At 40.2% G+C, this 27,291-nt stretch overlaps 1 protein-coding gene across 2 annotated transcripts; it reads left to right on the plus strand.

Moving 5' to 3' along the window:
- The first annotated feature begins 278 nt into the window (after nt 1–278).
- Nucleotides 279–27,290, plus strand: rbl2 (retinoblastoma-like 2 (p130)). Of its 2 annotated transcripts, none has more exons than XM_042411948.1 (22): nt 279–623; nt 3,614–3,744; nt 6,586–6,786; nt 7,220–7,284; nt 8,996–9,124; nt 12,215–12,375; nt 12,886–12,950; nt 13,814–13,985; nt 14,145–14,308; nt 14,410–14,522; nt 14,601–14,704; nt 16,032–16,169; nt 16,630–16,794; nt 16,970–17,078; nt 17,674–17,946; nt 19,093–19,292; nt 20,500–20,676; nt 20,773–20,844; nt 22,869–22,968; nt 23,889–24,130; nt 24,718–24,891; nt 25,876–27,290. In XM_042411948.1, the coding sequence occupies exons 1-22, from the start codon at nt 486–488 to the stop codon at nt 26,041–26,043; spliced, it is 3,261 nt and encodes a 1,086-aa protein (XP_042267882.1). In that variant the 5' UTR covers nt 279–485; the 3' UTR covers nt 26,044–27,290. The 2 variants fall into 2 exon arrangements, with proteins under 2 accessions (XP_042267882.1, XP_042267885.1); XM_042411951.1 differs by having other exon boundaries at nt 23,892–24,130.
- Nucleotide 27,291: the final 1 nt, after the last annotated feature.

Raw genomic sequence — 27,291 nt, forward strand, 5'->3', positions numbered from 1 at the left:
TTTGACAAAGCTGTGTCAACAACGATATTTAAAGAAGGTTTAAAGCTTCTTCGGATGGTTGTCCTGCTAAACTACCGTGATAATTGAAAACAAAAACAACCGGAAGTAGTAGTATTTGGACTGACGGTCGACCCACCCATTCATGCTCAACTACGCAGGTTTAGTGGGCTGGGGTAAGATACGCCGTTTTTGGTATTCTCTAACTAAAACACGCCCATAAATGACGTTAGACGTTATCGCTCGTGTCTCTCCGTACGTCCGCAGCGCAGCGGCCACGCAGCGTAGTAGCTGTCAGTCAAAGGACATTTAAATGGCCACACTGTACAGCGCCGTATACCTTGCAGCGCGATAATAACACAGTTACGATTATATTTTGGGTGCAAGCAGCGTAAATAGCGTCTGTTTGTGTTGTCGGCGTTTCTCTCTTTAATCTGAATCCGCTTTTTATCCGCCAAGTTTGTTCAGAAAGACACCTCCTGAAAAAAATGAGCGACGAGGACGACTTTTTACAAAAAGCCCGAGCCGGGTTTGAAGAGCTCTGTCGAGGTTTGAATATGGACGAAGAGGCGAGTAATGAGGCATGGAAGACCTATGAAAACATCAGCAGGAATTTTACACTAGAGGTAAAAACGACAATTCATCTATTACATTCAGTTTTTACGTATTTGCCGTTGCTCTAACGTCTCTGCTTCTCGGTGTAGCTTTCAGCCAGTGTCCATGTTTACTGTAACGTTACAGCTAGCTAGATTAATCCATTAACTTCACAAATTTAACCTCAGTCCATTTTCTGTCTTTTTATTTTTATAGTGGGATAAAAATGAGAAATCGAGAATTTATTCGAATGACTTCTTGAACCAATTAAACCTCTTAAAGCCATAATATCCCAGCGTAACGGGTATTAATGTGATGCTAGCTTTCAATAAACGGTTACTGCAATGCTAAACACAAACATCCTCCTAATTTAAAGCAAACATTTATAATGTTACGATATTACATGGTAATACATAATACTGTGTGGATAAGCAGGAAGCCACTAGAGGGGAGGATTTCCAGCATGGCTAAGTGTAACACAATACAGCAGACTGACCGATGATTAATGACACAACCTGCTTATTAAATAAACTGAAAGGTTTTGAGATACTTGTACTTCACTTGAGTATTTCCATGTGATGCTACTTTATACTTCCACTCCACTACATTTCAGAGGGATTAATTGTACTTTCTACTCCAATACATTTATTTGACAACTTTTCAGATGCAGATTTGACACAATGGATAATATAACAAGCTTTTAAAATACAACACATTGTTAAAGATGAAACCAGTGGTTTCCAACCTTTTTGGCTTTTGACGTCTTACAAAAAGCAGTGTGTAGTCGGGGTCACATTTCACATGTCTATGAGTTGTTAACAGCTCCACCAAATAGTGATTTTTCCCTCTAAACTTCTCACATGCTTTTATTTCAATAAATGTTCAAATGATCCAATATTTCAGCAAAAAATCAAAGATTAGAGAAAAAGTCAAAAAACTGAAAACAGATTTGTGTATCAGAACTTTGTTTTTGCACAGAAGGAGGACTGTGGATTTTGTGCCCATCACTTACACTGTAAGAGCATTATGAAGGGATCTTCTAATCACCAATATGAACAGGAGGAATAATCACAGCAAGAAAAATATGTTTCAATGTTCATTTAAGCACCTGACTGTTGTTTTAAGACAGACTTGAAAAAGTGTGACCCGTCCTTTAAGTAAAAGATCTCAATACTTCTTCCACTGCTGGGCATATACGTAGGTTTAAGTAAGTTGGCAGGTTCCTCGGTTACATTAAGGTTCAGAAAAGGAAGCTGTACATGTTTACAGGGCTGACTATACAACAAGGCACAGCCCAAAACTGAATTAAAACTTAAAGTGTTTTACAAATCTGTGTCAACGACGATATTGCTGAAAATTTTTAGACGATTTAGAGCTTCTTTAGGTGTCTGACCTGCTAAACTACTATGATAACTGACAACAAAAACAACCGGAAGTCGTAGTATTTGGACTGACAGTCGTCCTCTCCCATTAATCATCTCACGACCCCTCAGATTTATCTGCTGACCCTTTGGAGGGGCCCGACCCCTAGGTTGGGAACCACTGGACTAAACTAGCTAACTGTATATAAAGTAGTGTAAACTAGCTCCACCTCCAGCAGCTACTACAGTAACATGCTGCTCTAACACTGATGCTTCACTATTAATAATCTAATGATGTCATATATAATAATATATCAGTCAGAGGAACCAAACCACTACTTTTACTGCAATACTTTAACTACATCAAGCTCATAATACTTATGTACTTTTACTGCAATACTTTAACTACATCAAGCTCATAATACTTATGTACTTTTATTTAAGTAGGATCTTTAATGCAGGACTTTTACTTGTAATGGAGTATTTTTACTTTGTTGTATTGCAACTTTTACTAAAGTAAAGGATCTGAGTACTTCATACTTCTAGCATACTTACAATTTTTATATATGACATATACATGTACATACAAATAGGACAAACAAAAAACTGTTGGTAGAAGGTACTTACTGTATACTACTGAGTTTTTCCATGTAATGCTACTGAATACTCCTACTGCACTACATTTCAGAGGCAAGTATTGTACTTTTTTCTGCACTATATTTATTTGACTGCTGTTACTTTGCAGATTAAAATTTTACATACAAAACATACATCAGTTTATAAAATATACTGCACTACATACAAGCATTTTTCTGCATAATGAGTACTTTTACTTTTGATGCTGTAAGTATATTGTGCTCTGATAATATTTATGTAATTTTACTTGAGTGACATTTTCAATGCAGGACTTTTACTTGTAACGGAGTATTTTTATATTGCAGTATTGCTACTTTTACTCAGTGATGGAAGAAGTACTCAGATCGTTTTCACCGCAGTGTAGAAAAACTGTCTTACAAGTAGGCCTAAAAGTCATGCAATCAAACTTTTACTTGAGTAAAATTAAAAAAAAATAAAAATAAAAAAAAGATTAAAGATTAGAACCAATATATACTTTAAGTAACAGAAGTAAAAAGTACTCAGTATGCAGAATGGCCCATTTAAGAATCATATATACTATATTACCGGAGTATAATTATTAATGTATTAATGTTTATGCACTTGAAGGATTAATAAAGTCTTATCTAAACCTGTAATAATACATCATACTCCATTTGTTGGTCATATTTTGTATTATTAACTAGTACCTCTAGCTGTCAAATAAATGGAGTGGAGTAAAAAGTACAATATTTCCCTCTGAAATGTAGTGAAGTAGAAGTATAAAGCAGCAAAAAACACTCCAATGCAGTACAGGTACTTGAGTAAATGTACTCAGTTACTTCAGTAGTAGAAGATTAACCTCATCTGACCTCCTCACACTCTTCTCTTTTATCCCTTCCTGCTCTGGCTCTACTGATCTCCTCCTCTATTCCTCCCTGTCTTTTTCTCTTCTCCCTCCACCACTTTCTCATCTTCCTCCTTCTCCCCTTCCTCTCTTTTTGTGACCCTCATCTCACTTTTCTCTCCCCTTCACTGTGATTCACTCTCTCTCGCTCCGTGTGCAGGGCAGCGAGCTGCACTGGCTGGCCTGTGCGCTCTACGTGGCCTGCAGATCCTCGGTGCCGACGGTGGGGAAAGGCACCGCAGAGGGGAACTACGTCTCTCTGACCAGAATCCTACGCTGCTCAGAAATGAGGTAGGACCATAATGCACCTGTGCACTCAACCGCAGGTCTGTCTGCACCACTGTAATCATGTATGACCTAGGAATGTGTGATATGACGATATATACGATAGAAAAACATCTATCGTTTCATATTATGCTCTATCGTTTATGATGTTGTGACGCAAATCGCACTCTTTATCGCAGTATTTTTCATCATTTGGAGTCCATCTTTTGCACAGATTACATTGATAAATAACTCCTCTTGACTTTTTACTTGGGAAGCTTTTATTACACTTACAGTAACACAACGATTTTAGCTGTCGTCAACTCTGCAGCTCTCCACCGCCGTCTGTCTCTCCTCTGCTACGCTGCACACACACGGAGGGCTCAGCCCCACCCGCACAGAGAAGGAGAGAAGCAATGAGACAGCAACCATAAATGATAGCAAAACACAGTAGAGACTGTTTTTTTCTGTTTTTTACCAAACTTATGTGCACTAATTTAATTTCAGCTCAGTGTGAGAGTCTCTGCAGCGTTTTGCTGTCATTCATGGTCGTGCTTCTCTCCTCCGCTCGCTGTGGTTCACCGCAGGCGAGGCTGAGCTGAACACACAGGAGAGACAGTGAACCAGTTGAAGTACTCGAGTCGAGCCATGAAGAGTAATTTAATTAAATCTGTGCAAAGGATGGACAGACACTGGGGGGGGGTGTGCTGTATCGGGATAGGTATTGTTATCAGGATATGAAATTACTCATATTTGGAAATGAGATTTTGGTCATACCCCCAGCCCTAGTGTGACCAAAAAATAAATATACATTACTCTGAAAAAAGAAGAGGAAAGGCCGACCCTGTGTCTGTGTCTGAGCTAAATATAAAGACAGACATTACTGATGAAAATAAGATAGTGAGATGAATAGATTGGACACCATTAAGGTACATACAAAACTGCAAATACCAATTATTTTCATTATCGATTTATCTGCAGATTATTTTCTCATTTTGTCTATAAAATGCTAAAAAATTGAAAAATGTCAGTTATAAGCTGGTTTCATCTTCAAATGTTTTGTTTTGTCCAATCAACGGTCTAAAATCCTCACATTTCAGAAGCTGCAACCAGATAATATTTTGTAATTTTTGCTTTAAAGTAACTAAAACAGTTCTTAGATTAATAAAATAGTTGCAATTAATTATGTGTCGATCAATAATCATTGAATTGACTAATTGTTGCAGCTCTACTGCAAACACCCACTCCTGACATACCGTTAAAACTGTAGAGGATAAAAACACAAAAAGGCTTAAAGCTTATTTCCATTGTGCTCCTCATTGTAAAGAGGAAAGAAGAAGAGATGACAGATCTTAAAGTTCAGCAACACAGATGAAAGACAGAATAAAAAAACATAAAGCAAAACAAAAGCTGAGGCTGTTGCTTCACACATCCTGCAGCACTGCTCCAGAGATCTACAGCAGTATATAAACAGCTATTTATGTCGGGGGTCCACAGTTCTTGAAAGGTCTTAAAAAGCATTGAATTCAGTTCCCTCAATAGAAAAAGTCCTTAGAATGTATTAAAGTCTTAAATGTCTTGTGCAGGTGTTGAATATTGTCTCTTTCCTGCTGTAGACAGTAACATTAGTTTATGTTGCATGTTGTTGCATTTTCCATTTTCCGGCTGTCGGGAGACGTTTACATCTATAAACTACAAGCGAGTCTGTGCTGCAGGAAGCCGTTCAATCCTTTCTTGTGGAGCTTCAGTCGGCACCATCAGACCTGTAGAAACACTACTGCTAGCTGCAGTAACGAGGAAGATCACCCACTCACTATACACAAGAAGAGAGTTTAGAGAAAAAACTACAATTATTATATTTTCATTGCTTAATCCATCCATCTGTTATTCTGTTGCTTATCTGGGTCCAGGTCGCATTAATTTAATTGATTGTATCATTAGAAATTATTATGATACACTGCTGGGAAGTACTGAAAACATGTTATATAACAATAAATGATTGTGGGTCATATCATGAAATTACTAAATTACATTCTGTGCTTTTAAAAAGTCTTAAATCTACGTCGGTGAACCTGTAGAAACAACCTGTAGAAACACTGTATATAGTAAACTAGCCTAATATAGTATCAGCTGTATCCTGATATGATGTATTAAACCTGTTAAAGATGGTGTTTTGCATGTTTGACTAGTTTTTGGGATAGTTGCATCACATTGGACTAACAATTAAAATCTTAAATTCTGCAAAACTATTTGCAAGACATTCATCAAAAATACCTTTTTGTTCCCATCGTTTTTCTAAAGAGCTGAAATAATAAGTCGATTAATGGATCAACAGAATATTAATCTGCAACTGTGCAACTTGAAACTTGACACTATGGTCATCAACCAGCCTGTATATTGCAGTTTTGTTGAGTTTAGCATAAGAAATAACAGTAAACAATAAGCAGTTTAAACATAAGAAGGTTGTTCAAAGTTGAAGACAGTTGACTGGAAGATCACTTTAAATGCAGCTGTGTCTCATTCATAAATTTTTCCTGATAAAATTGATCAAAATTGATTGATTTCTTGGAGTACAAGAACTTTGTAGGTAGTGTTATCTGCAAGGTGTTAACAGTTTAATTAATTTTTAAATGGCAGCACATAATAACAGTTATACTGGGCTCTAACAGGCCACTTAATGACAGTAATGGAAATGGTTGTTGGTATTAATACCATCAGAATGTTTCACCGCAGCGTATATAGTGGAAACGGTTTACCGGCACATCTCTATTGTGTATATTACTTCCTCGCTGATTAGTCAGACGTACAAACCACTGCCAGTGTTGAGTCATTTTCTCGGTGTAATTCTTCGCTGTTCCTCCGTTGCAGCCTGATCGAGTTTTTTAATAAGATGAAGAAGTGGCAGGACATGGCCAACCTGCCTCAGGACTTCCGTCAGGGCACCGAGAAGCTGGAGAGAAACTTCACGGTGTCGGCCGTCATCTTCAAGAAGTACGTTCCCATCTTTAAAGCCATCTTCAAAGCCCCGTCAGAGGAGCCGCCACGTGTCCACCGCAGCCGCAAACAGAGGTACGAGTCCGTCCACGATCGTGACCTTGATTGACTGAGAACACACAGGAAATGATTTCTAATTTATCAGTTCTCATCAATCACCTACTTGTGGCCCACAACAGACAGTAGGTTGGCTTTGTGACAGCTAAGTGAGTCTTAATCTCAGTGTGGAGATGAAATGGAAACACATTCTTAGTTTCCTCAAGTTACAGGTGAGGATTTTCTCTTTTGCATCTCTGTTTACATCACACACAGCAACAGCAGCAGGATTTCTGAGCCTCCAAACAAGCATTTCTGGTCTTTTTTTATTCTATTTTGACAGGACAGTTGAATACTTATGAATTTGTATCCATGTAATACATATATGATTAATTAATAGATGCATTGTAATCATTTCAGGGTCGGTAGCTGGCCTCATTTAATTCATTTCCCTCCTGTCTTTGTTTTCTAGACGACATCCGTGCACCGTGACCGAGGTCTTCAACTTCTGCTGGGTTTTGTTTGTCCACGCTAAAGGTAAAGACTCACAGTAGAGTTACCTGCACTCTCAACTTTGATGCAAAGACAAACAGAGGTTCGTGTCAAATAAGCGGGATCCTATTAGAGAGGCTTTAACATGAAAACACTGATCAAACACAGCTTTAAAGGGAGGGGTGATTCATCCAACGGTCCCAACGAACATAAGAGGCCAGCAAACAGAGCAGGGATCAACATGTGGCTGCTAAAGTAGAGAGAATATAACGAACATACACTTCTTCACTTCTGTCGATCTGAGATACGTTTACATAACAAAAACCCAACAAGACTGGATCTGTAACATTACTAACACACAAATCTGAATTTAATCCCGTCAGATTAACGTTTAAAGACCTTTAAAGTTAAGCATTGTACTCCTATAACATCCTATAACTCCTATAACAAATTTTCAATTTGTGCCTAAAAAGTCCTGAATGGAAACTGAAGCTGGAAATTTAAAAGAAATATCGAAATATCTTTTAAAAAAAAGTTTTTGTTGTCTGAGGTGTAAAAGTTGATCTGTGGATAAAAAGAAGATGTAAACAGACTCAGTGAATAAATGATGATGTACGTGAATCATGTGACTGAAGAGACCAAAACATCAGATGTGTGTGGAGTGATGAGGATGACTTCCTCAAATTAATACATGAATATTTCCATCACATTTTCCACATGGTTTTCCATCGTTTGAGCTTTGACTGCCGCTCTCTGCAACGGTTTAATGGCGCCGACTGGAGAATCAGCGCCACCAGCTGTTTATCTCCTAATATTCACACAACAGTAGTGGATGGAAACAAACATTCACAACATTTTCTTTTGATCGTTTTGTGGAAATTCAGTTCAAATTTGAGCTGCGTTTAGATGACTACACATTCTTCTTCCTTGTCAAAACCTGGTGTTAACATTACCCACAATGCAACTGGAGATTGGGGTGGGTTATGCTAGTAGCGGCTAATGTAGCCTGGAGCTGCTAGCCTCGAGCAGAGACGAGAAGCGGGCTACACCTCTGGGGTTTTTTTGGTTTTTTTCATTTTACAACTTGTAGTCTTCAGCCCCAGCCGATGCTGATGAGTGACATCATCAGTGATGTCATCAGTTCCCTCTAGAGACACAGAAGGCTTTATGCTACTTTTGACTCATACAACACCAGGAAACACACACTGAGGTGGAAAATCGGCGTTCAGAGTTCACCTCTAAAGCAGAGAGAACGTGACAGACTAATACAATACAGATCTGAGGGCGAGCACAGACTTGTCAGCATCAGCGGGACGTCGCCACGCTGCCGCTCGACCCTTTATTTCCTCCTCCATGGAGATTATGTTTTCACCGGTGTTACTTGGCGACTTTGTTTGTCTGAACAGGTTTCATGAAAGTTTCTTTGGACAGATTTGGACAGTTTGGCTCCCCAAGTGCCTCGCTCTGAGGTATTAACTGAGGGGAAAATTGTAGTACTCATTCACTTTCCCTGCCCTCATCTGACATTCCTTCTAATAAAAAACTGCTGGCTCAATCCTTCTGAAGCCCCTGTAATACACACACTCACTTCAGTGGGTATCAGATGTCTTGACAACTAAAGCGGCCGGTTTGGACCTGCCTCTCTAGATTTGGCAGTAATACCGGTGTGGTTTGCTTTGCCAACTTAGCCTGAAGACATGATTAAACAATCATGTGGTGTCATGTTTTTTCTTTGTTTCTATATCTTCTTGTTCAGGGAACTTCCCCATGATCAGTGATGACCTGGTGAACTCATATCATCTGCTGCTATGTGCTCTCGACCTCGTCTTCACCAACGCGCTGCTGTGCAACGCCAGGAAAGATCTGCTCAACCCAAACTTTAAAGGTACCGCACTCTGTACTGCTGCATCCTCCTGAAATATCCCCTCAGGCTCCCTGGGACGTAGAAAAGACTGTCTGTGTATGTTGAGATTTGCAGCAAGAATAGACGTCTGCACGCTTGCAAAAACGTCTTTCTGCTCTAAAATATTCCTATTCAGATGCATATGTGTAGCTACATTTTTAAGTTTTTGATCACGTGTGTGCTCTTTCAAAATGATGCTCAATCATACACTTTGCTCCTTTCTCGTCTTCAAACCCGCTGCCCTTATTCACACCTGCAGCAAGTGATGATTTGGCCACTTGGGGGCAGCAGAAACATTTATAAAAAAATAAACACTATAGCTGCTTTAAGGTTCTTACAATCAGTGAAAATCTGGAGAAAACACATTGTAAAAAACTGTGTTTTTCCAAATCTGGAAAAGTAATGATGAGGATTAATGAGGGAAAAACCTTTGATTTATTTAACATGTTTGATTTAGTGCTGTACATGACTGATAGTACATGACAGATTTACAGATCAGATTTTTAACTGTGTGGCACTTTGATTTTACTCAGTTCGGACCTGAAGTTTTATCTAATTTAAAGCATCTATAATTTATATTTTTATAACTCCAACGTATGAACTGACAGTATGTATTGTGAGCGACGTGGCTCATAGTGATGAACCTACAGAGAATTATCAGCAACTCTGCAGCTCCCTTCGGCGATTTTCAGCTCATTATTTTGCCGTCTGGCTGCAACTTTACTGTTTTTGTTCACTCTCAGCGCTCTCATAGCTTCATTATCGGCCGCAGCGGGCAGATGTTTTCAGAGAAAAAGCTCTAAAAAGCCACCGTACACTACCTGCTCAGCACCAAACACAATTATCAACTAGCTGGTGAACACAGTGGAGCATTTAGCAGCTAAAGAGCCACATATTTCTCACAGGAGTTGGTAGAGAGCAAAAACAGAGCTAAAAGAGAGTGAATATGAACAACTGTTTGCTAAAAAGTTCAACATATCAACTTAAAAGGTGACGATATGTCAGTGTTGTGTTCACTACTTGTTTCTGCTGAAAACATTTGGACAAAACATCAGATCATCATATCTGAGTAACATATTTATGCTCTAAGTGCTGTCATTTTTGTTCTCAAAGAGCATTTTGTATTTTAATATTTGATCAGAAAGTGCGTTCCATTTTTGCTCATGTGAAATCTTTGATGTTCAAAATCTTGAACCTCATCCCACCCACATGCTGTATAGTTTCAAAGTTCAAAGTTGCGAAACATGACATTAAATAGTCATAAAAATTAAACAAGAATAGGCTGGTAGGAAGCCTGCTTATCAGTTATGTACAGCACTAAATCAAACATGTAAAATAAATCAAAAGTTACGCTCTTTACGCTGAACATATTCCAACTTGCCAGCTCCCAGAGAGAGCATACAGCAGTGTGTATCAGAGCTGCACTCTCTTCCTGTTGACACCTCATGTTTCCTCTGCTTGCCCCTGTAATTGTACTGGCGAACCTAATGAGAAAGGAAACGGCTCTGTACAAAAACCTCCTGTCCTCCGGCTCCCCCCTCTGCAGCCCTGACAGCCTCACAATGAAAAATGACACCACTTCAAATTATATTCAGACAGGAAACTTTTTTTTTTTTTTAAATTTTGACTAGAAAAAATCCCAAAATCGCACAAGGGAATTTAAGATGACTTGAAACCTTGTTGATCTCCTGATTTCCTGTGGAGAAAGTGGAGGAGAAAATGTGCTTTCAATGTAAGTGATGGAGGCCAAAATCCACAGTGTGTCCACACAGTCATTTAAAAGTTGATGTGAAGCTTCTATTCAGCTTCAGCAGTCTGAGTTAGTCATATCAAGTGGATATCTGACACATTTACAGTCTTTTTAGCATCAGATTCCCTCTTTGTGTTTCATTTTATGAATTCGAAACTTCATATTAGCTTCAGATAAACTTTTAAATACATTTTTTGCACAGAAGGAGGACTGTGGATTTTGTCCTCCATCACTTCCATTGTAAGGTCATTATGAAGGGATCTTCTAATGGTCAGTATGAACAGGAGGAATGATTACAGCAAGAAAAACCTGACTGACCCGTCCTATAAGAACATGTGTTATAAATAAAATAAGCATTAAACAGTTCAAATTAAAAACAAAACAAAAAGAAGGGGTGATCCAATCATCTGCAGTGAACATGTAACATTATAACTCAACATAATGTACATTTAACCTACTTTAATTCAAACTGCATAGTTGTCTCAGTGGTGTTTTTTGTACGTATATACAGAGAGACTGATGGTATCAGATATCTGAATGTTTTTAAGCTCCCCTGTGGAGTTTAAAACCAACAAATGTTTCTGTTTATATTCAGTATTTCTCATCAAAACACATTGCATGTATCCTTGAGGTCTAACAAACATGTTGAATGCTGAGTTTTAGAAAAAGTTTGCTTGTTAGTAGTCGTCTTCTTCACTGCTTTTGTTGGTGCGTCGCTGTGTAGGTGTGTAGGTGTAGATCACAGCAGACATCACAGCAATAAAAGCACAGATCTTACTAATAACATGAACAGTGGCTCTGCTCTGTTCAAGTAAACCATGACAGCCAGTATGTGCTGTAACTGAATTCAGCCATCATTCACTTTATAAACTACACCTGTGCTTTTCCTACCGTCACATGACAACATATCCTCTGTAAAAAAAAAAAAAAAGGCCTGTAGCGTGAAACCAGCGTCAGAAATATGTATCCTGTTGCCAACAAAACGGCGACCTGCTCATAAAAACATGTCTCCAGAGTGCTACCAGTGATCTAAAACTCCACAGGGTACTCTTAAGTCAAGAAAATGTGAAAGTCATTCAACACTGACAAAGGAGTCCTTTGATTCTAAGAGACTGACACTGACAAATGACATTTATTTATTCTTTTAAGTCATTTTGTAGCTTCAGTCATTTACAGGAATAAGAACATTTACACCATCAAACAACAAATAAAAGTGTTTCAACTCGTCAGACTGTTTTCTTTAACCAGAGTCCTTCCCATCATCAGGTTAATTATAGTTTCGGTTACTAAGTGTCCTCCCCGTCTTGTCTCCTGTCCTGCAGGTCTACCAGAGGACTTCAGCAGTAAGGACTACAGGCCGGCCTCAGGCCCGTACTGCTTCATAGAGCAGCTGTGTGAGCTGCATGACGGCCTGGTGCTGGAGGCCAAAGGAGTCAAAGAACACTTCTGGAAACCTTTTATCAAGAAGCTCTTCCACAAGAGGGTAATTAATGCATTTCACAAATATATGTTTATTTTTTTCACTATCAATGTACGACGGAGTATCACGGTCACTGTTTCTACAGTTTTTGTACATTTTTGTACATAATGACTGTGTGGACACACTGTGGATTTTGGCCTCCATCACATTACATTGAAAACACGTTTGAAGGATCTTTTAATATCCGGTATGAACAGGAGGAATGATTACAGCGATGAAAAACCTCTTTCACTGTTCATATGGACACCTGACTGCTGTTTTAAGACACACTTGAAAAATTGTAAACTTTTCCTGTAATAACTATGGTTTCAGTGGTAAATGTTTTTTTTCTAATAAAAGTTTCTACCCCTTGACTTTCCTACATGATGTGGTTTTGCACTTCCTAACAGCACAGTAAGGAAATAAATACCGGGGAAACACACACACACACACACACACACACACTGGCCTGACCTGATGATGTTTGTGGTTTTATATTGTAAAACTAGACTTCCTTTTCTTCAACTCCCACAGATTCTCAGAGGAAAAGAGGACGGTCTGACCGGCTTTCTGGATCCCATGAACTTCGGAGACAGTTTGTGAGTGTCGGCCATCGCCACGGCAACATGACACTGTGTGTTTTAAACATTACCGAAATTGAAATAATCTAATTTGTATGAAGACAGAAACATGTGGTGAGGAGGGATGAGGAGTTCACTTCAGACTCTTGTTTTTTGCAGCATCTGTTTTCTCTACTGTAGTTGATTATACCTTACTGTGTTCTACTCTACTGTAGTCACTATACCTGACTCTACTCTAGCCAACGTTTCTTTCCCATACTGCTCTCCGATCTAACATCACTCTACTCTACTCTACTTTATCTGACTCTACTCTACTTTTCCATTTCAACCATACTTTTACTCAACTGTACTGTTTAAGTACTCTACCTTACTCTACTTCTTCCAACTGTAATTGACTATCTTACTTTTCTACTTTACTCAACTCTATTCTACTCTACTCTTCTTCACTCTAATGTAACTCTAATTGACTCTACTTTTCTTTATCTTGCTGTACTCTTCCCTACTCCAATGAGCTCTACTTTACTCTTACAGAATCTCACTTTATCCCAATTTAGTGAACTCTACTCTCAGCCACTCTATTCTACTCTACTCTAATGTAATTTCTCTGTCTTACTGAGCTCTAACCGACTCTAACCTACTTTTCCATAACCTGCTTTACTCTATTTTACTCTGTTTCTACTTAATCCAATTGTAACTGACTGTATCCTACTTTACTCAGCTCTACTACAGGCCACTCTATCCTACTCTACTCTGCTCTATTCAGATTTTTCTGCCTTACCAAGCTCTAGCTGACTCTACCCCACTGCTGTATACTTCTTAAATTTCCGTTATGTTATGCTACTTTTTATTTCCTTCTCTAACGTCCTGTCCTGTACCCACAGTTTGTCTCTGACTCGGGTGTATGAGGAACATGTTCTGGCCACCGGCAGCCTGGATGAGAGGATTTTTACTGGCGAGGGGGCGAGCGACGACATCGGCACCCCGGGGCCGTGCCTGTGTGAAGGGGTGGAGAACCAGGACAGCGCCACCTACAGGCTTCACGCCAACCTCACAGTAAGACATTTATGTACCTTTTAAAGGTCTCTTTTAAATTAAGATAAAATAATCAGCCTCTTGTTTTTACTCTCTTTCTGCATCCTCCTTTTTGTGGTTTATTCATGTAAATAAACAGGAAACGTGAGCTAATCAACCTCCTGTCTCTCCTCTCCACAGGCCTCGGCTCTTAAGGTGGCCACTCCTCTGACGGGCAGGAAGTACGTTCAGGAGAACAGCCTGGCGTCTCCGGTCTCGTCCGCCATGAAGAGCGTCGGACGACTTCACACGCTGCTGTCGGGAACCAAACAGGGGCCGAGTGCTAAGCTAACGGAAACACTGAGGTAGGATTCTCTTTCCTTTCCTGTGGGCTGAACTGATGATGTCTCCAAAGACATGAACCCAGTTTAAACTCAAACTGTATCTCTGTACCTTTATGTCTCAGGACCTGTGCCAGAGACCCCAGTGATGTCATCAACAAGCGCCTGAAGGACATGTTCGAGCTCTTCTCTCAGCATTACGAGGGCAGCGGGGAAGAGAACAGGTCGATGGGCAGAGGTACGTGCAGACGCAGACGTTAGTGTGTTTGATAGATTCGCTTCTGTTTAAGTGTCTGAATAAAAGTTTTTCTCGTAGACATGGCGGTGAAGTATTTTCACCTGGCGGAGGCGTTGTACTACCGGATTCTGGAGTCCATCATCGAGAGAGAAAAGATGATTCTGGGAGATGCTGACCTGTCTGTGAGTGTTAACCGTGCAGCTTTTATCCTCTTGTCAGTGCCACAGATGTTAAACTCGGGGCTGAAGTTGAATATAAGTCACAAAAATTAGTAACAGGCAGGCCTTGCATGGCTGTGTAACTGTTAAACTTTTTAATTTCAGCATGGTGCAGCACCTTCGCTGTTAAAATCTAAAATCTACAACAACATGGTGAAAACAGCAATGAAAGGGGGAAAAACCAGTCATCCCTCCTTTCTATCTATGAGAACACTGTAATCAGACAAGCACACAGAATCACATATTTTATACTCTGAGTATAAACTGTTACTCTCTGGTAGATGTTATAGAGCCAGTAAATGCTAAACCAACTGTCTCCAGCTCTCCTTCGTCCCCACCTCCATCAGACTGCTGTACAAAGAACCGGCATCATTTTTAATCTATTGCACAGTTGTTTATTTTAACCGACTAGAATATATACACAGTGCAGTAGGGTTTCATGTGTAACACTGACTGATAGTGAGTGGAATACTACTTGATTTGTTTTATTTAATATCTAATTTATGGACTTTGCCTCCTTCGCACATCTGGTTTTCACCTTTTCATTGCTTTAATTCTTTTATATAAACTCAACACAAGTCACTGTGTTTTCATCATTTTAGAAATAGTCTGTATACTCTGTGTACAAGGGGAACAATAGTCTATTTGTGTAGGTGTCTGATTGATGTGATGTACATTACCAGTGCCACTGGAGATTATGAACCTATATTATGTGCACCTTGTATTTTTCTACATGCAACAGTATTCAACTCTTAAGCCCGAGATACATCCTCCGTCTGGGACAATAAAGTATACCTTGTCTTATTTAGCCCTCTTCATTGGGAGGACGTAGTCCCAGCTGTTTAAAATAAGTAACACGGCCTTAAATGAAAATGTTTAAGGGGTGCTGTGTGCTTTTAATGATCAGCATTCACAGACCTTATAGGCTTGTATCTTCATTTGCTCTGAAGTTTTGACTTGACAGTTGCTTCTTGGTAAATTTAAGTTTTTAAGTGTTGACGTCCTCCTATGGCGCCCCTGATGCTTGACGGTGGTTTTGTGGGGGAGGTAATGGATGAAGTAATTTAATAGGACACATTCTTCTTAGCTTGTAAATACATAGACTCTGTTCCTCTGGAAGGAAACAAACATGTCATCAACGGACTCAGTCTGTTGATGAAATAGTATATACTGTTTCAAATAGTTTGTACTTGTTCCTGACCTGTTCCTGGAAGTGAGTAATGAAATTAATGAAGTGTGTGTGTGTGTGTGTGTGTGTGTGTGTGTGTGTGTGTGTGTGTGTGTCTTACAGTGTATTTTGGAACAGGACATCTTCCATCGCTCTCTGCTGGCCTGCTGTTTAGAGATCGTCATCTTCTCCTACAGACCTCCAGGAGATTTCCCCAACATGATCCGAATCTTCCGGCTCCCGGCTTATCACTTCTACAAGGTATTGATACATCCTATCACCAGCTCCAAGTGTGGCTTGGATCCGATTTGCAAAAACCACATTGTATGTGTTTTTTTTTTGCTGTCCAGACTTTCTAAAATCAATCTGGATACAATCAGTGGCCAAAAAATGGATTTGGGCTGGCAGCCTTAACAAGGCCGTATACATGGCATCAATAATCACTTCTGCAAGGTTTAAAAAATAAAACAAAGGTATTTAAAATGCCAGAACCCAAAAAGCTGAAATGTCAGCTATATAGTGACATAGTGACAAAATCTGTGAATGACAAGAATAAACACTGTGGAAAAGCATCAAGCATCAAGAAAATGGCTCCGAAGTTCAGATGAAATATAGTAAAAATGCAACAACAATAATGTAGAAAATAACAGTTGTATTTGGAGTTTGGTAAATCTCCATGTGTGTGCCTCTTGTGTCTTGATATTTATGTGTATCCGCGCAGGTGATCGAGGTGTTGGTGCGGTCGGAGCAGGGTCTGTTTCGGGAGGTGGTGAAGCACCTGAACCAAGTGGAGGAGCAGGTGCTGGAGAGCCTGGCCTGGACCAGCGACTCCCCGCTGTGGGAGAGCCTCCGCGGGGCCAAAGACCACGTCCCTGCCTGCCAGGAGGTCCGTCAACACAAAGACTATGAAATATTACATTTATTGTGTACTTTAAATGTACTACAGTATATACTGTGTAGATTTCACTGTATTTTAGAGTGTGTTTGTGCATTAAATTTAAATACATTCCCACACAGTCTTCGTTGATGCACAAGCTGACTGTGGTCTGGATGTGTTTCAGGTGATGCCTCCTCAGTATCTGGAACAAAATGATGAAAGCAGCTCAGGCAGCGTTCCCCTCACTCCCATAAACCACGGACCGGACCTCAACACCAACAGCACCGTCAAAGGTGTGTGTGATTTTTTTTCACTTCTGTTCATTCAAGATTTTTTTTAACTTGACAAACTGATAGACAAAAAGAAATACACATTGACTTTTTTCTTTTTTTATTTCTTTTTTTTTTCCTGGAAGAAATATTGTTATTGTTTTTATGTGATGTCACAAATAAATCTATTTATCAGAAACATTGATGACAGATATGCGTCTTGTTAGCTGTTTGCACTCAGATGAAATACTTCATATTTGATTGTGTAAATTAATAAATATACAGTATCTGATTTGGTGAAAATCATATGAAGGTATTAGCTACAACAGAGTTTGTATTTGAATTAAATACATCTCATATTGTTAATTGTAATGATAGAATTTATTCATTTCAAATGAACCTTTGAATCAAAATGCATCTGAATTTGAATCTGTTATTGACAATAATGACTTAAAAATGGCTGTGATTTTGACTGAATAATAATTTCTTTTTTACAGCTTTTATTCAATATTTTTCATTTTTTACTTTTTACTTATTTCATTTATCATGTATCTAGAAAAGTGTGTAAAAATGTGTACTTCTACTAGTGAATATAAAGCTATCCTCCCCCCTCCTGCAGGTGTGTCCCCCTCCCCCACCACCCTGCTGGACCGCTACAGCTCCCCGCCCACCGGCGCGGCGCGGCGGCGTCTGTTTGTCGACCTGGTGGACGGCGAGTCTGGAGTCACCTCCACCGGCTCCACAGGCTCAACCAGTACAGCACCAGCCGCTGTGGCCAAAACCAGCCAGGCCAGTCTGGTCACAGCCATCCCGGCTGGGCAGACTGTAGTCACCATGGCAACCGCCACCGTCACCGCCAACAACGGGCAGACAGTCACCATACCTGTGCAAGGTGAGAGACTGAAAACACTGATGTGAGAATGTTGATTTGTTCCGTTCGTGAACAGCAGTCAGGTCCCCAAATGAACATTTAAATAGGTTTTTCTTGCCATAATAATTCCTCCTTTATTAAATAGTTTATCTGAAGCTAATATAAAGCTTCAGCTGTCCAAATTTGTCAAATCAAGTAGATATCTTTCAATGTTTCAGTCTTTTTAGTGCCAAAGTTCCTCTTTTTGTTACTATACTTCCACCTGCAGCTCAACAGGGAAACACTGTCCGAGGAAACACAAAGAGGGAATCTGATGCTAAAAAGACTGTAAATGTGTCAGATATCCACTTGATATGACTAACTCAGACTGCTGAAGCTGAATATAAGCTTCACAGAGACTTTTGAATACATTTTTGCACAATGACTGTGTGGACACACTGTGGATTTTGTCCCCCATCACTTACATTGAGAGCACATTTGAAAGGGATGAATGAACAAGAGGAATGATTACAGCGAGGAAAACCTCTTTCAGTGTTCATATGGGCACTTGACTGTTGTTTTAAGACAAACTTGAAAAATTTTGAACCTGTCAAAATACCCCTATACTTAAATCTCTTCACTGGCTCCCTATTGCGTGTAGGATCCAGTTTAAAAGTCTCATTCTTACTCGTAGAGCACTGCACGGTCAGGCTCCTGCATATGTGGCTGATCTACTTCACCCTTACTCATCAGCTCGCTCTCGTAGGTCAAAGTTCGCTGTCTGTCCCACCCTGTCACACCCGTGATTGAGCTTTTGAGGTCGTAGCACCTAAACTATGAAACGCTCAGCCCACATCCTTACGCTCTGCTGATTCTGTGGATTCTTTTAAAAAGCAGTTAAAAACACACCTGTTTATACAGGCGTTTGGGTAACCTGTATGTTACCTTTTAATGTTTCTATTGTGTATTTTTATTGTGCATTGTATGTTTTCATTGTGTACTGTGTTTTTTAGTTTTGCACTTTTTAATCACGTGACTTCATCTGCTATGATTCTTTTTAGTATGCTGTTTTATGCCTTTATAAAGCACTTTGTGACTAATGTCTATGAAAAGCACTATCCAAATAAATTTGAATTGCTTATTACTTACTGTCCTTTAATAAGAAAAACTGACCTTTGACCTCTGCAGGTATAGCCAATGAGAGCGGAGGCATCACTTTCATCCCCGTCCAGGTTAGTGTGACCGGACAGGGCGGAGCCACGCTGCAGCCGCTGTCCGCCCAGACTCTGAGCGGCGCCCTCACCGTCCAGTCAGCCTCCCCCAAGCCGGCCGCCAAACCGGCAAGCAGCCCGCTGAAGAAAGGCTCGCTGTCCCTGTTCTTCAGGAAGGTACGAGTCCAACATGTCTGCTATTTATCCTTCTACTGTCGTCACAGTTTCGCCTACAGCACCTCACATCTCGTGTTTAACTGTGTGTGAATGCTGGTTGGCTAATACAGGGTTTAAAGGTAGAGTCAGTCATTCTGGAGAAAGATTGTTGATATTTGAACTTAACACCCAAACAAATACACTCCTCCCTCCGTGCTCCATCAGAAGCCCCGCCCCCCGAATTCATGGACATGCAGCAGCTGTACTGTTACTCTCACACTTTATCACATGCGGAAAAAATATTGTTCAGCGGCCTTCCCACTTCTCACTCGACCTGCGTTTAGCGTCTCTGTCCACAGAAGCAGCCGTCTGTCAGAGGACAGCAGCCGGACAAACTGCCTTCACTGGGCTGAACCAAAATAATTTACATGTCGGCTCCACAGGAAGAAATCAACAGTGTTTGTATTTATTGATATGGTTAATAAGTTGAAAACATATACAGCGGGATATTTGTGTGATTTAAACAGCTGCCTGCTCAGATTACACTTCACTAAATGGAGCACGGAGGGTCCCCATGAGACTGTGTGGGATTCAGTGTGGACTGATACATTTAATAAAATGGAAGCATATCGGTACTGAGAGAAAACACTTTCTATATGAATTGGCTACAGCCTCTCTCTCTCCAGTTCGCCAGCCCTAACCCACCATTCAGTGGGTGCTGGAGACGGGAGACTGTCATGTCCTCACACAGACAGCTGCTCTGATGATGTCTCCCTGTCCTGTGCATGAGCAGGAACACCTCTTGCTGATTGGCTGGAATAGTGTTGTGTTTACATGCACAGTTACAGAGCCAGTGCTGTGTATGAACACCAGATTTTTTCTTTCAGTGCACACATGAAGGGACAGGTAGCGGGCCGTGAGGAGATATTTGCTGAATTTGACAAAAAGTGTGTTGGGTTAGAATTGCTGACTCTACCTTTAACAGTCAGACTGTTTCAATTAGAAAGTGTGGCAACTTTTACATCATTGACATGATTAACAAACCAGTTTCTGGCTGATGACGAGAGGAGATCTGGATGTGACGGTCCAGTCAGCAACAGTGGATCCCACAGTTGAGTGGACCGATCTTTGTGGAGAAACGGCAGAGCTGCTTGCATTGGAGAGACTCTAGACTGAAGGATTAATACAAAACACATACAAAGCTAAAGTCAGTGATTCTGTCTCTCAGGTGTATCACCTGGCCAGCGTGCGTCTCAGAGATCTGTGTGCCAAACTGGACATCTCATCAGAGCTGAGGAGGAAGATCTGGACCTGTTTTGAATATTCTCTGGTGAACTGTACTGAACTGATGATGGACCGTCACCTGGACCAGCTGCTCATGTGTGCCGTCTACGTCATGGCCAAGGTCTGTGTGTGTTTACATATACATGAACATCCCTCCATACTGCTGTGTGTGTCCTTTCTATTAAAGTACAATGTCTGTGTTCTTTGTTTTTGTCAGGTGACCAAAGAAGACAAATCCTTCCAGAACATTATGAAGTGTTACCGCTCTCAGCCTCAGGCCAGCAGCAATGTAAGAAGCTCTGAATCAGCACCACTGCTTCTTACTGACACACATGCAGAAAATCTCCCAAACTTTTTTACAGCTTCAGTCAACTAGGGCTGCTTCATGGGCAGAGGAAACAAACAAAGCAAACAAAAATATCGCTGTCTGTCCTCCGATATTTTGCACCTCAAAACAGCAATGCCTCAAAATACATATTGCATTTTCAGCTATACCACTTCTCATCCTCTAGCAAATAAGAAGACACATAATTCAAGCTAAAAAGGGGCCACAACTCAGTAAATATCCCCCACATATTCAAGTTTAACAGTGACATGATTTGGAATACAGCAGCTGTCACAGGATGAATCTTTTCCATGAAAACTGTTGTGGCATTGTTATTTTCAGCAAAAGACCAAACTGGATTTCCTCTATCTGTCTACTTATTTCTGTCCGAGGAGATTATTACAGGGAGTTTTCAGCTTTGTGGAAACACGTCCATACTGAACACCTTCTGGTTATTAAAGGACCAGTGTGTAAGATTTAGTGGCATCTAGTGGTGCGGTTGCAGATTGCAACCAACTGAAGACCCCTCCCCTTCCAAGCATGTAGGAGAACATATGGTGGCCATGAAACTCACAAAAAACACGAAAGGCCCTCTCTAGAGTCAGTGTCTGGTTTGTCTGTTCTGCGCTACTCTAGAAACATGGCGGTGCAACATGGTGGCCTCCGTGGAAGAGGACCCACTCTCTATGTAGATATAAAGGGCTCAATATAAGGTAATAAAAACACAACAATGCTTATTCTCATGGGATTATACAGTAATTAAAACATGCTTATGAATATTATATTCCATATTAGATGCCACTAAATTCTACACACTGCACCTTTAAATTAGCACAACAAAATAAGGGAACACATGTTTATGTAGATGATGTTGAGCTGTAGTTTTGGGACTTGACGGTGCTTCACAGAGGTGAAGTTTAAAGAGAAAATATCATGCACATTTCCAGGTCTATATTTATATTCTGGGGCTCTACTGGAATATCTTTGCATGATTTTCGTCTCTTTAAGGCCCCGCCTCCCGATGAGCCCACTCTGTTCTGATTGGTTAGCTCCCAGAAGCCTGCATCACGGCCGACTTCTGGCTACATCAACAAACTATGAAACAAACTGTAGTAGTAGGATTTCACTACTTGTCGTTATTTAATCAAAATGTGCATTTCTCAAATAGATTAGTTACATGTTCAAGCTGAAATCCAGCCTGAAATATTAAGACTGAGAATCTGAGAGCAGACAATGCAAACAACACATGGAAAAACCTTAGCAACAACCTTAGCAACAAAACTACATAACGGATGGCCGTTTATGGGCATGTGTGATGGTCTGATGTCAGCTCGTTGACAAAGTACAAAAAAACTTTGTAAACAAAGCGTTTAGGGCAGGTTAAAGCCCTGACTTTTGACTTGCAGGGAGCATTTTCTACATGTGTTAATCTTAAGTTTTGGAACTTTTACCATTTTTAGCATAGATATCCGATATAATAGAATATAAATAACAGAAAATCACAAAAAGCATAATATGGCCCCTTTAAATTTAAAGGGTTGGTTCACCCAAATGACTAAAGACAAAAATATTCCCTTCCCTTTTCCTCTAGTTTTCCAGGTTTCCAAATATCGGTTTACATTTTTAACAAGGCAAGCAACACCTCAGTATCTCATTCGCTCCCTCATTAAAGGCGGAATGCACCAGATTTTAGTAGGTTTCATGTTTCATCCTGGACAGCCACTGTTTGCATGTAAGCTAACATAACAGCCACTGTTTCCTGAGTGAGCGAGTGACCTGAAATAGTGAATATTTTGTCAGACACTGATTCCAGTTCCACCCCAAAATGAATGCTGATCTCAGCCTGACCACTCCTAGGACTCCTCTGTGTCTGTGATGATATTAATCATGTCAACCTTTACATATATATCTGCCTTTACTCTCAAAAGAATATGAAATTCCTCCCACATCACCTCTATAGTAACTGAGGCTCATTTTGTATGTTTCAGGTCTACAGGAGCGTGTTGATCTCAGGGAGGAAGAGGTGTCACTCTGGCAGCAACGACTCCAACAAACAGAACTCACCTCCTCACAGCAGCCAGGATACAGGTATGAAAACCGAAAGCACCTTTGCAGACCTTTATATATATATATACAAAAAGAAACAGTCCTCCATAGATTTATCTTTGCACTCCTGTTATGTTATCAGACTCATGATGGACAGTTTTTAAGAAAAAAAGGATGAAATGCGATACAGAAGAACCAGAGATACCAGACCGTCTTTTTTATTCCACACATTCTTCATCCTTGTCAAAAACCTGGTGCCTACATTACCCACAATGCAACAGAGATTTGGGTGTGTTATGCTATTAGCAGCTAATGTATCCTGGAGCTGCTGGCCTGCAGCGGAGATGAAGAGCGGGCTACAGAAGTCTGGTAACAGCACTTCTTTCTCACTGCACACCCCCAGATTTCTTTACATTTTCAAACTTGTAGTCTGCCCCGACAGATGCTGACTCAAGTGATGTCATCAATGACATAATCAGCCCCCTCTGAAGACACAAAAGGCTTTACATGACTTTTTACACACATAGAACACCCGGAAACACACGCTGAGGTGGAAAATAGCTGCAGTTCATCTTTAAGTTCCAATAATCACAATTTTTAAATCAAACACCAAATCAAATGACTCTGTGTAATGTTAAATCTGTCCCTTGTACTGACAAACCCACAAATAATTTGCTTTTCAGCCTCTTTCGGTCTCTAGTTTTGGTTTTGCAGCACATTTCCTGTCTGGTTCAGTCTCAGCTGACAGCAAACAGCAGACAGACAACATTAGAGACTAGCTGGTGAAGAAAGTGGAACATCAAGCAGATAAAGAGCCTGATATGTTTCTCAGGAGTCCAAACCACAACTGAAAAGGAGAACACCTGAAAACATAAAAAACAAATAAAGCTTTTTTCTGCACTTATGTGGACATCTTATTCACTGTCGTCTTCTTTGTCGTTAACATCATAATCTCCTCCCAGCAGGTGGAGACAACAGCCCAGTTCCTATTCGCTCCAGCAGCACCTTGCCCGCCCCCCAGCCTGGCAGTGCCCCCTCCACACCCAACAAGAACTCCTCCTCCTCCTCCTCCTCCTCCTCCTCCTCCAACATGGGTGACGGTGAGGAGGAGCGAGGAGACCTAATTCACTTCTACAACAACGTTTACATCAAACAGATGAGACACTTTGCTCTCCGATACTCTCCGAGGTCACCCTCCGCAGGGGTACGTACTCTTATATTAACACTCATAGTGAGAGCATATAGCTAATGCTCTCATCTATAATCTCTTAACATCTGTGAACTAGTTTTTTTATTTATTTACCTGGGCTTTGTTTACCCGTAACGATCAATCATAGAAATTAAGAGTGCTTGATATGAGTTTTTCTACAAACACTCAATGCAATATAAAGAGAGAAATATGACACAAATACCTACAAACAGCTACAATAGAGTAGAATATAATAGAATAAGTAGTAAAATATAACTATGTCTGTATGCTACTATATTACTATGATAATATGGTGTACAATATAACATGATGATATATTAAACCATAGTGTAGTATAGCATAATATAGAATATAATAAAATATTAAGTGTCCAATATGAAAATACTTTTATAGTAAAGATGATTTCCTCACTGTAAAAGAAAAACTTTCTTACATCGTGTCAGAGGTTTGATTCCTTCTGGGGTCATTATGTGAAAAATACAAACATTCATGGTACTGAAATAAGCAGTAAAACACATTAGAAACATTAGAAATGAAACATGAAACACTTAATGAATAATTCTTTGCGTGTTTGTGCGCAGGTGGAGACCCCCCCTCTATGTCCGTACCCCACCCTGAGGACCGGCTCTCCCCGCCGGATGCTTCTGTCCAGCAAACACTCCATTTACATCTCACCGCACAAGACGAGCTCCGCCCCCACGCCGACAACCCCCCGAGACAAGATTTACTACTACATCTGCAGCAGCCCCCCCAACGTGAGACACACACAGTACACTACACATACTGCTCTGCTTTACAGTATTTTCATGGAATAACTGCAATAGTTCTGATCACAGCAATATTTAAAATGGCAAAATTTTTGCTGCAAATTTTTCACCATTGACCAATACAGTTGTGAAGTGGGAGGGGCCGCTGCTACTGGAAGTGTATTTCCCCATTTCTGTATCACCATTTCAAATTTTTCTTTAAACAATCACCTCAATGTTACTGAACATAGAAACTGAGGACTCTCCCAGATAATGTAACGATCCTACAGGATTATATTATGACCGTCAGTTTCAATTATTTCAATTTCGTTGTCTGTGATTTTGGTGGACAGCTAAGAATACTACAATACCCATGAGCCTCGGTCGCCGTCGTTACGGAGATGGAGTCAGTGCTGAATTCATCCAGAATTGAACCAAAATTTAAAAGTGAACTAATTTAATCTGCAGATTGTAAAATCCGTTTCCTGAACATCGTAATCTTTAGCTTCCACTCGCTGTTAAGGCGCACATCACAGAATTTTAAGCTTGGTAAACTGATTGGATATTTCTTGCTGAAATGCACCTTGGGAGCCGTAGTTGACTTCTTGCCCAACATTTTTATGTCCACAGGTTTATAGGTTCAACTTAAGATATTTTCTAACTTAGTTGTTCATCTTTTGTTCTGATGATTTAACTGGGAGAGATCCAAGATGTAGAAGAGAGAGAACTGTAAGTCACATAACGTTGACTATAAGGAAAATAAATGTCCAACTAGCCTGGGAGTTGTAGTCCACCGAGCATCACGCAGATTAATTTCTCTTTGGGTAGAAAACAATGCCACATACTGGTTTAGCCCTGAGCAGAATGGTTTCCAACAAGTTGCTTTATTTCTAAATAATGAAAATGTCCAAATATAAGCTATCATGAAATGATCATTTTGTTGTTTGTAAACATGAGAACCTGCTCTGACCTCTGTGACCTCTGACCCCTCAGCGTCTCCAGGAGATCAACAGCATGATCCGGACCGGAGAGACTCCCACCAGGAAGCGCAGCATGCCTCTGGAGGACGACACGTCACCCAAGAGGGTTTGTCCCGACAACCACTCCGCCCTGCTGCGCCGGCTACAGGACGTCGCCAACGACCGCAGCTCCTCCCACTGAGTCACACACACACACATACACACACACACACGCACACACACACACACACACACAGAATACCACAATATCACCATAGTTACACCAACCGCATCATCATAATATGACATCAACGAACTTCATACACTGTCACAGTCTCATTTTATCCGGTAAGAGATCAGACTTTTTAGGAGCATTTTGGTCACTTTCAATGATATTTTTAATTAACTTTAAATAATAAATCTAATCGAGGAGTCAGATTACACATTCATGCTATTCTGACTGACAGAAAACATGGTTTATCCTTTGCTTTGTGTCTGAAAGTTTCCTGCCACATCATTCGTAGCTCTCAGTTCTGGTTGGTTCATTCAAAATGACCTGATAAACACTGTAAATAACCAGTCAGCTAGTTGACAGAAACATTGTTAGGATACAGTCGCAGCCAGTGTTTGATGTTATCATGTTGCAGAGCAAAAAATGCCATTATAAAGTTCAGGAAATTAGAGACAAATTAAAATTAAAAATAGTACTTTAGAACATCTGATCCCGCTGACAAAGAAATGTACTTTTTCTAATGCAAGAAAATAGAATATAAAGAATTTGGGAGGCAGAATTACAGTTCAAGATGGATCTAATATCTTCTGCACACAATCAGGGGTGGAAAGTAACTAAATACATTTACTGAAGTATTATACTTAAGTTTGTAGCTGACTGGACGGTTGTTTCTTGTGTGTTCTGGCTGATAAAAAGTTCCTTTATTGTTGTTCTTTTGTTTGTTGCTGCAGGACACCGAGACTCAGCTGTTATTTCAATACCAGCTTTTACATGAGAGTTTACAGTATACAGTTTAGTATGAAATTAGCCTTGTAAATGACCAAAATACTCCTAAAAATCAGATCAGGTGTCAAAAAATTTTTCTCATGTTCATACATGTTTCCAAACATTTTAGTTTAACTCAAACAAAGAAAACAACAAACGAGGAGTCTGAACTCCTGCAGCTCTGATATTCTTTTTAAGTTTGAACTCGTCAATGAGAGAGTGGTGATCAATCAGTCATCAAGTCAAGTTAAATTTTATTTATACAGCACCAAATCACAACAGAAGTTATCTCATGACACTTTTCACACAGAGCAGGTGAAGAACGAACTCTTTAATTTACCAACATTCCCCTATAAACTTTAACAGGAAGACACCTTGAGCAGAACCGGGCTCTAGGTGGGCGGCCATCTGCCTTGAGAGAGAAAGAGGGAGGGGAGGGAGGGGAGAGAGAGA

The sequence above is a fragment of the Thunnus maccoyii genome, chromosome 5, assembly GCF_910596095.1.
Source record: "Thunnus maccoyii chromosome 5, fThuMac1.1, whole genome shotgun sequence".
In the NCBI taxonomy this organism is placed as follows: domain Eukaryota; kingdom Metazoa; phylum Chordata; class Actinopteri; order Scombriformes; family Scombridae; genus Thunnus; species Thunnus maccoyii.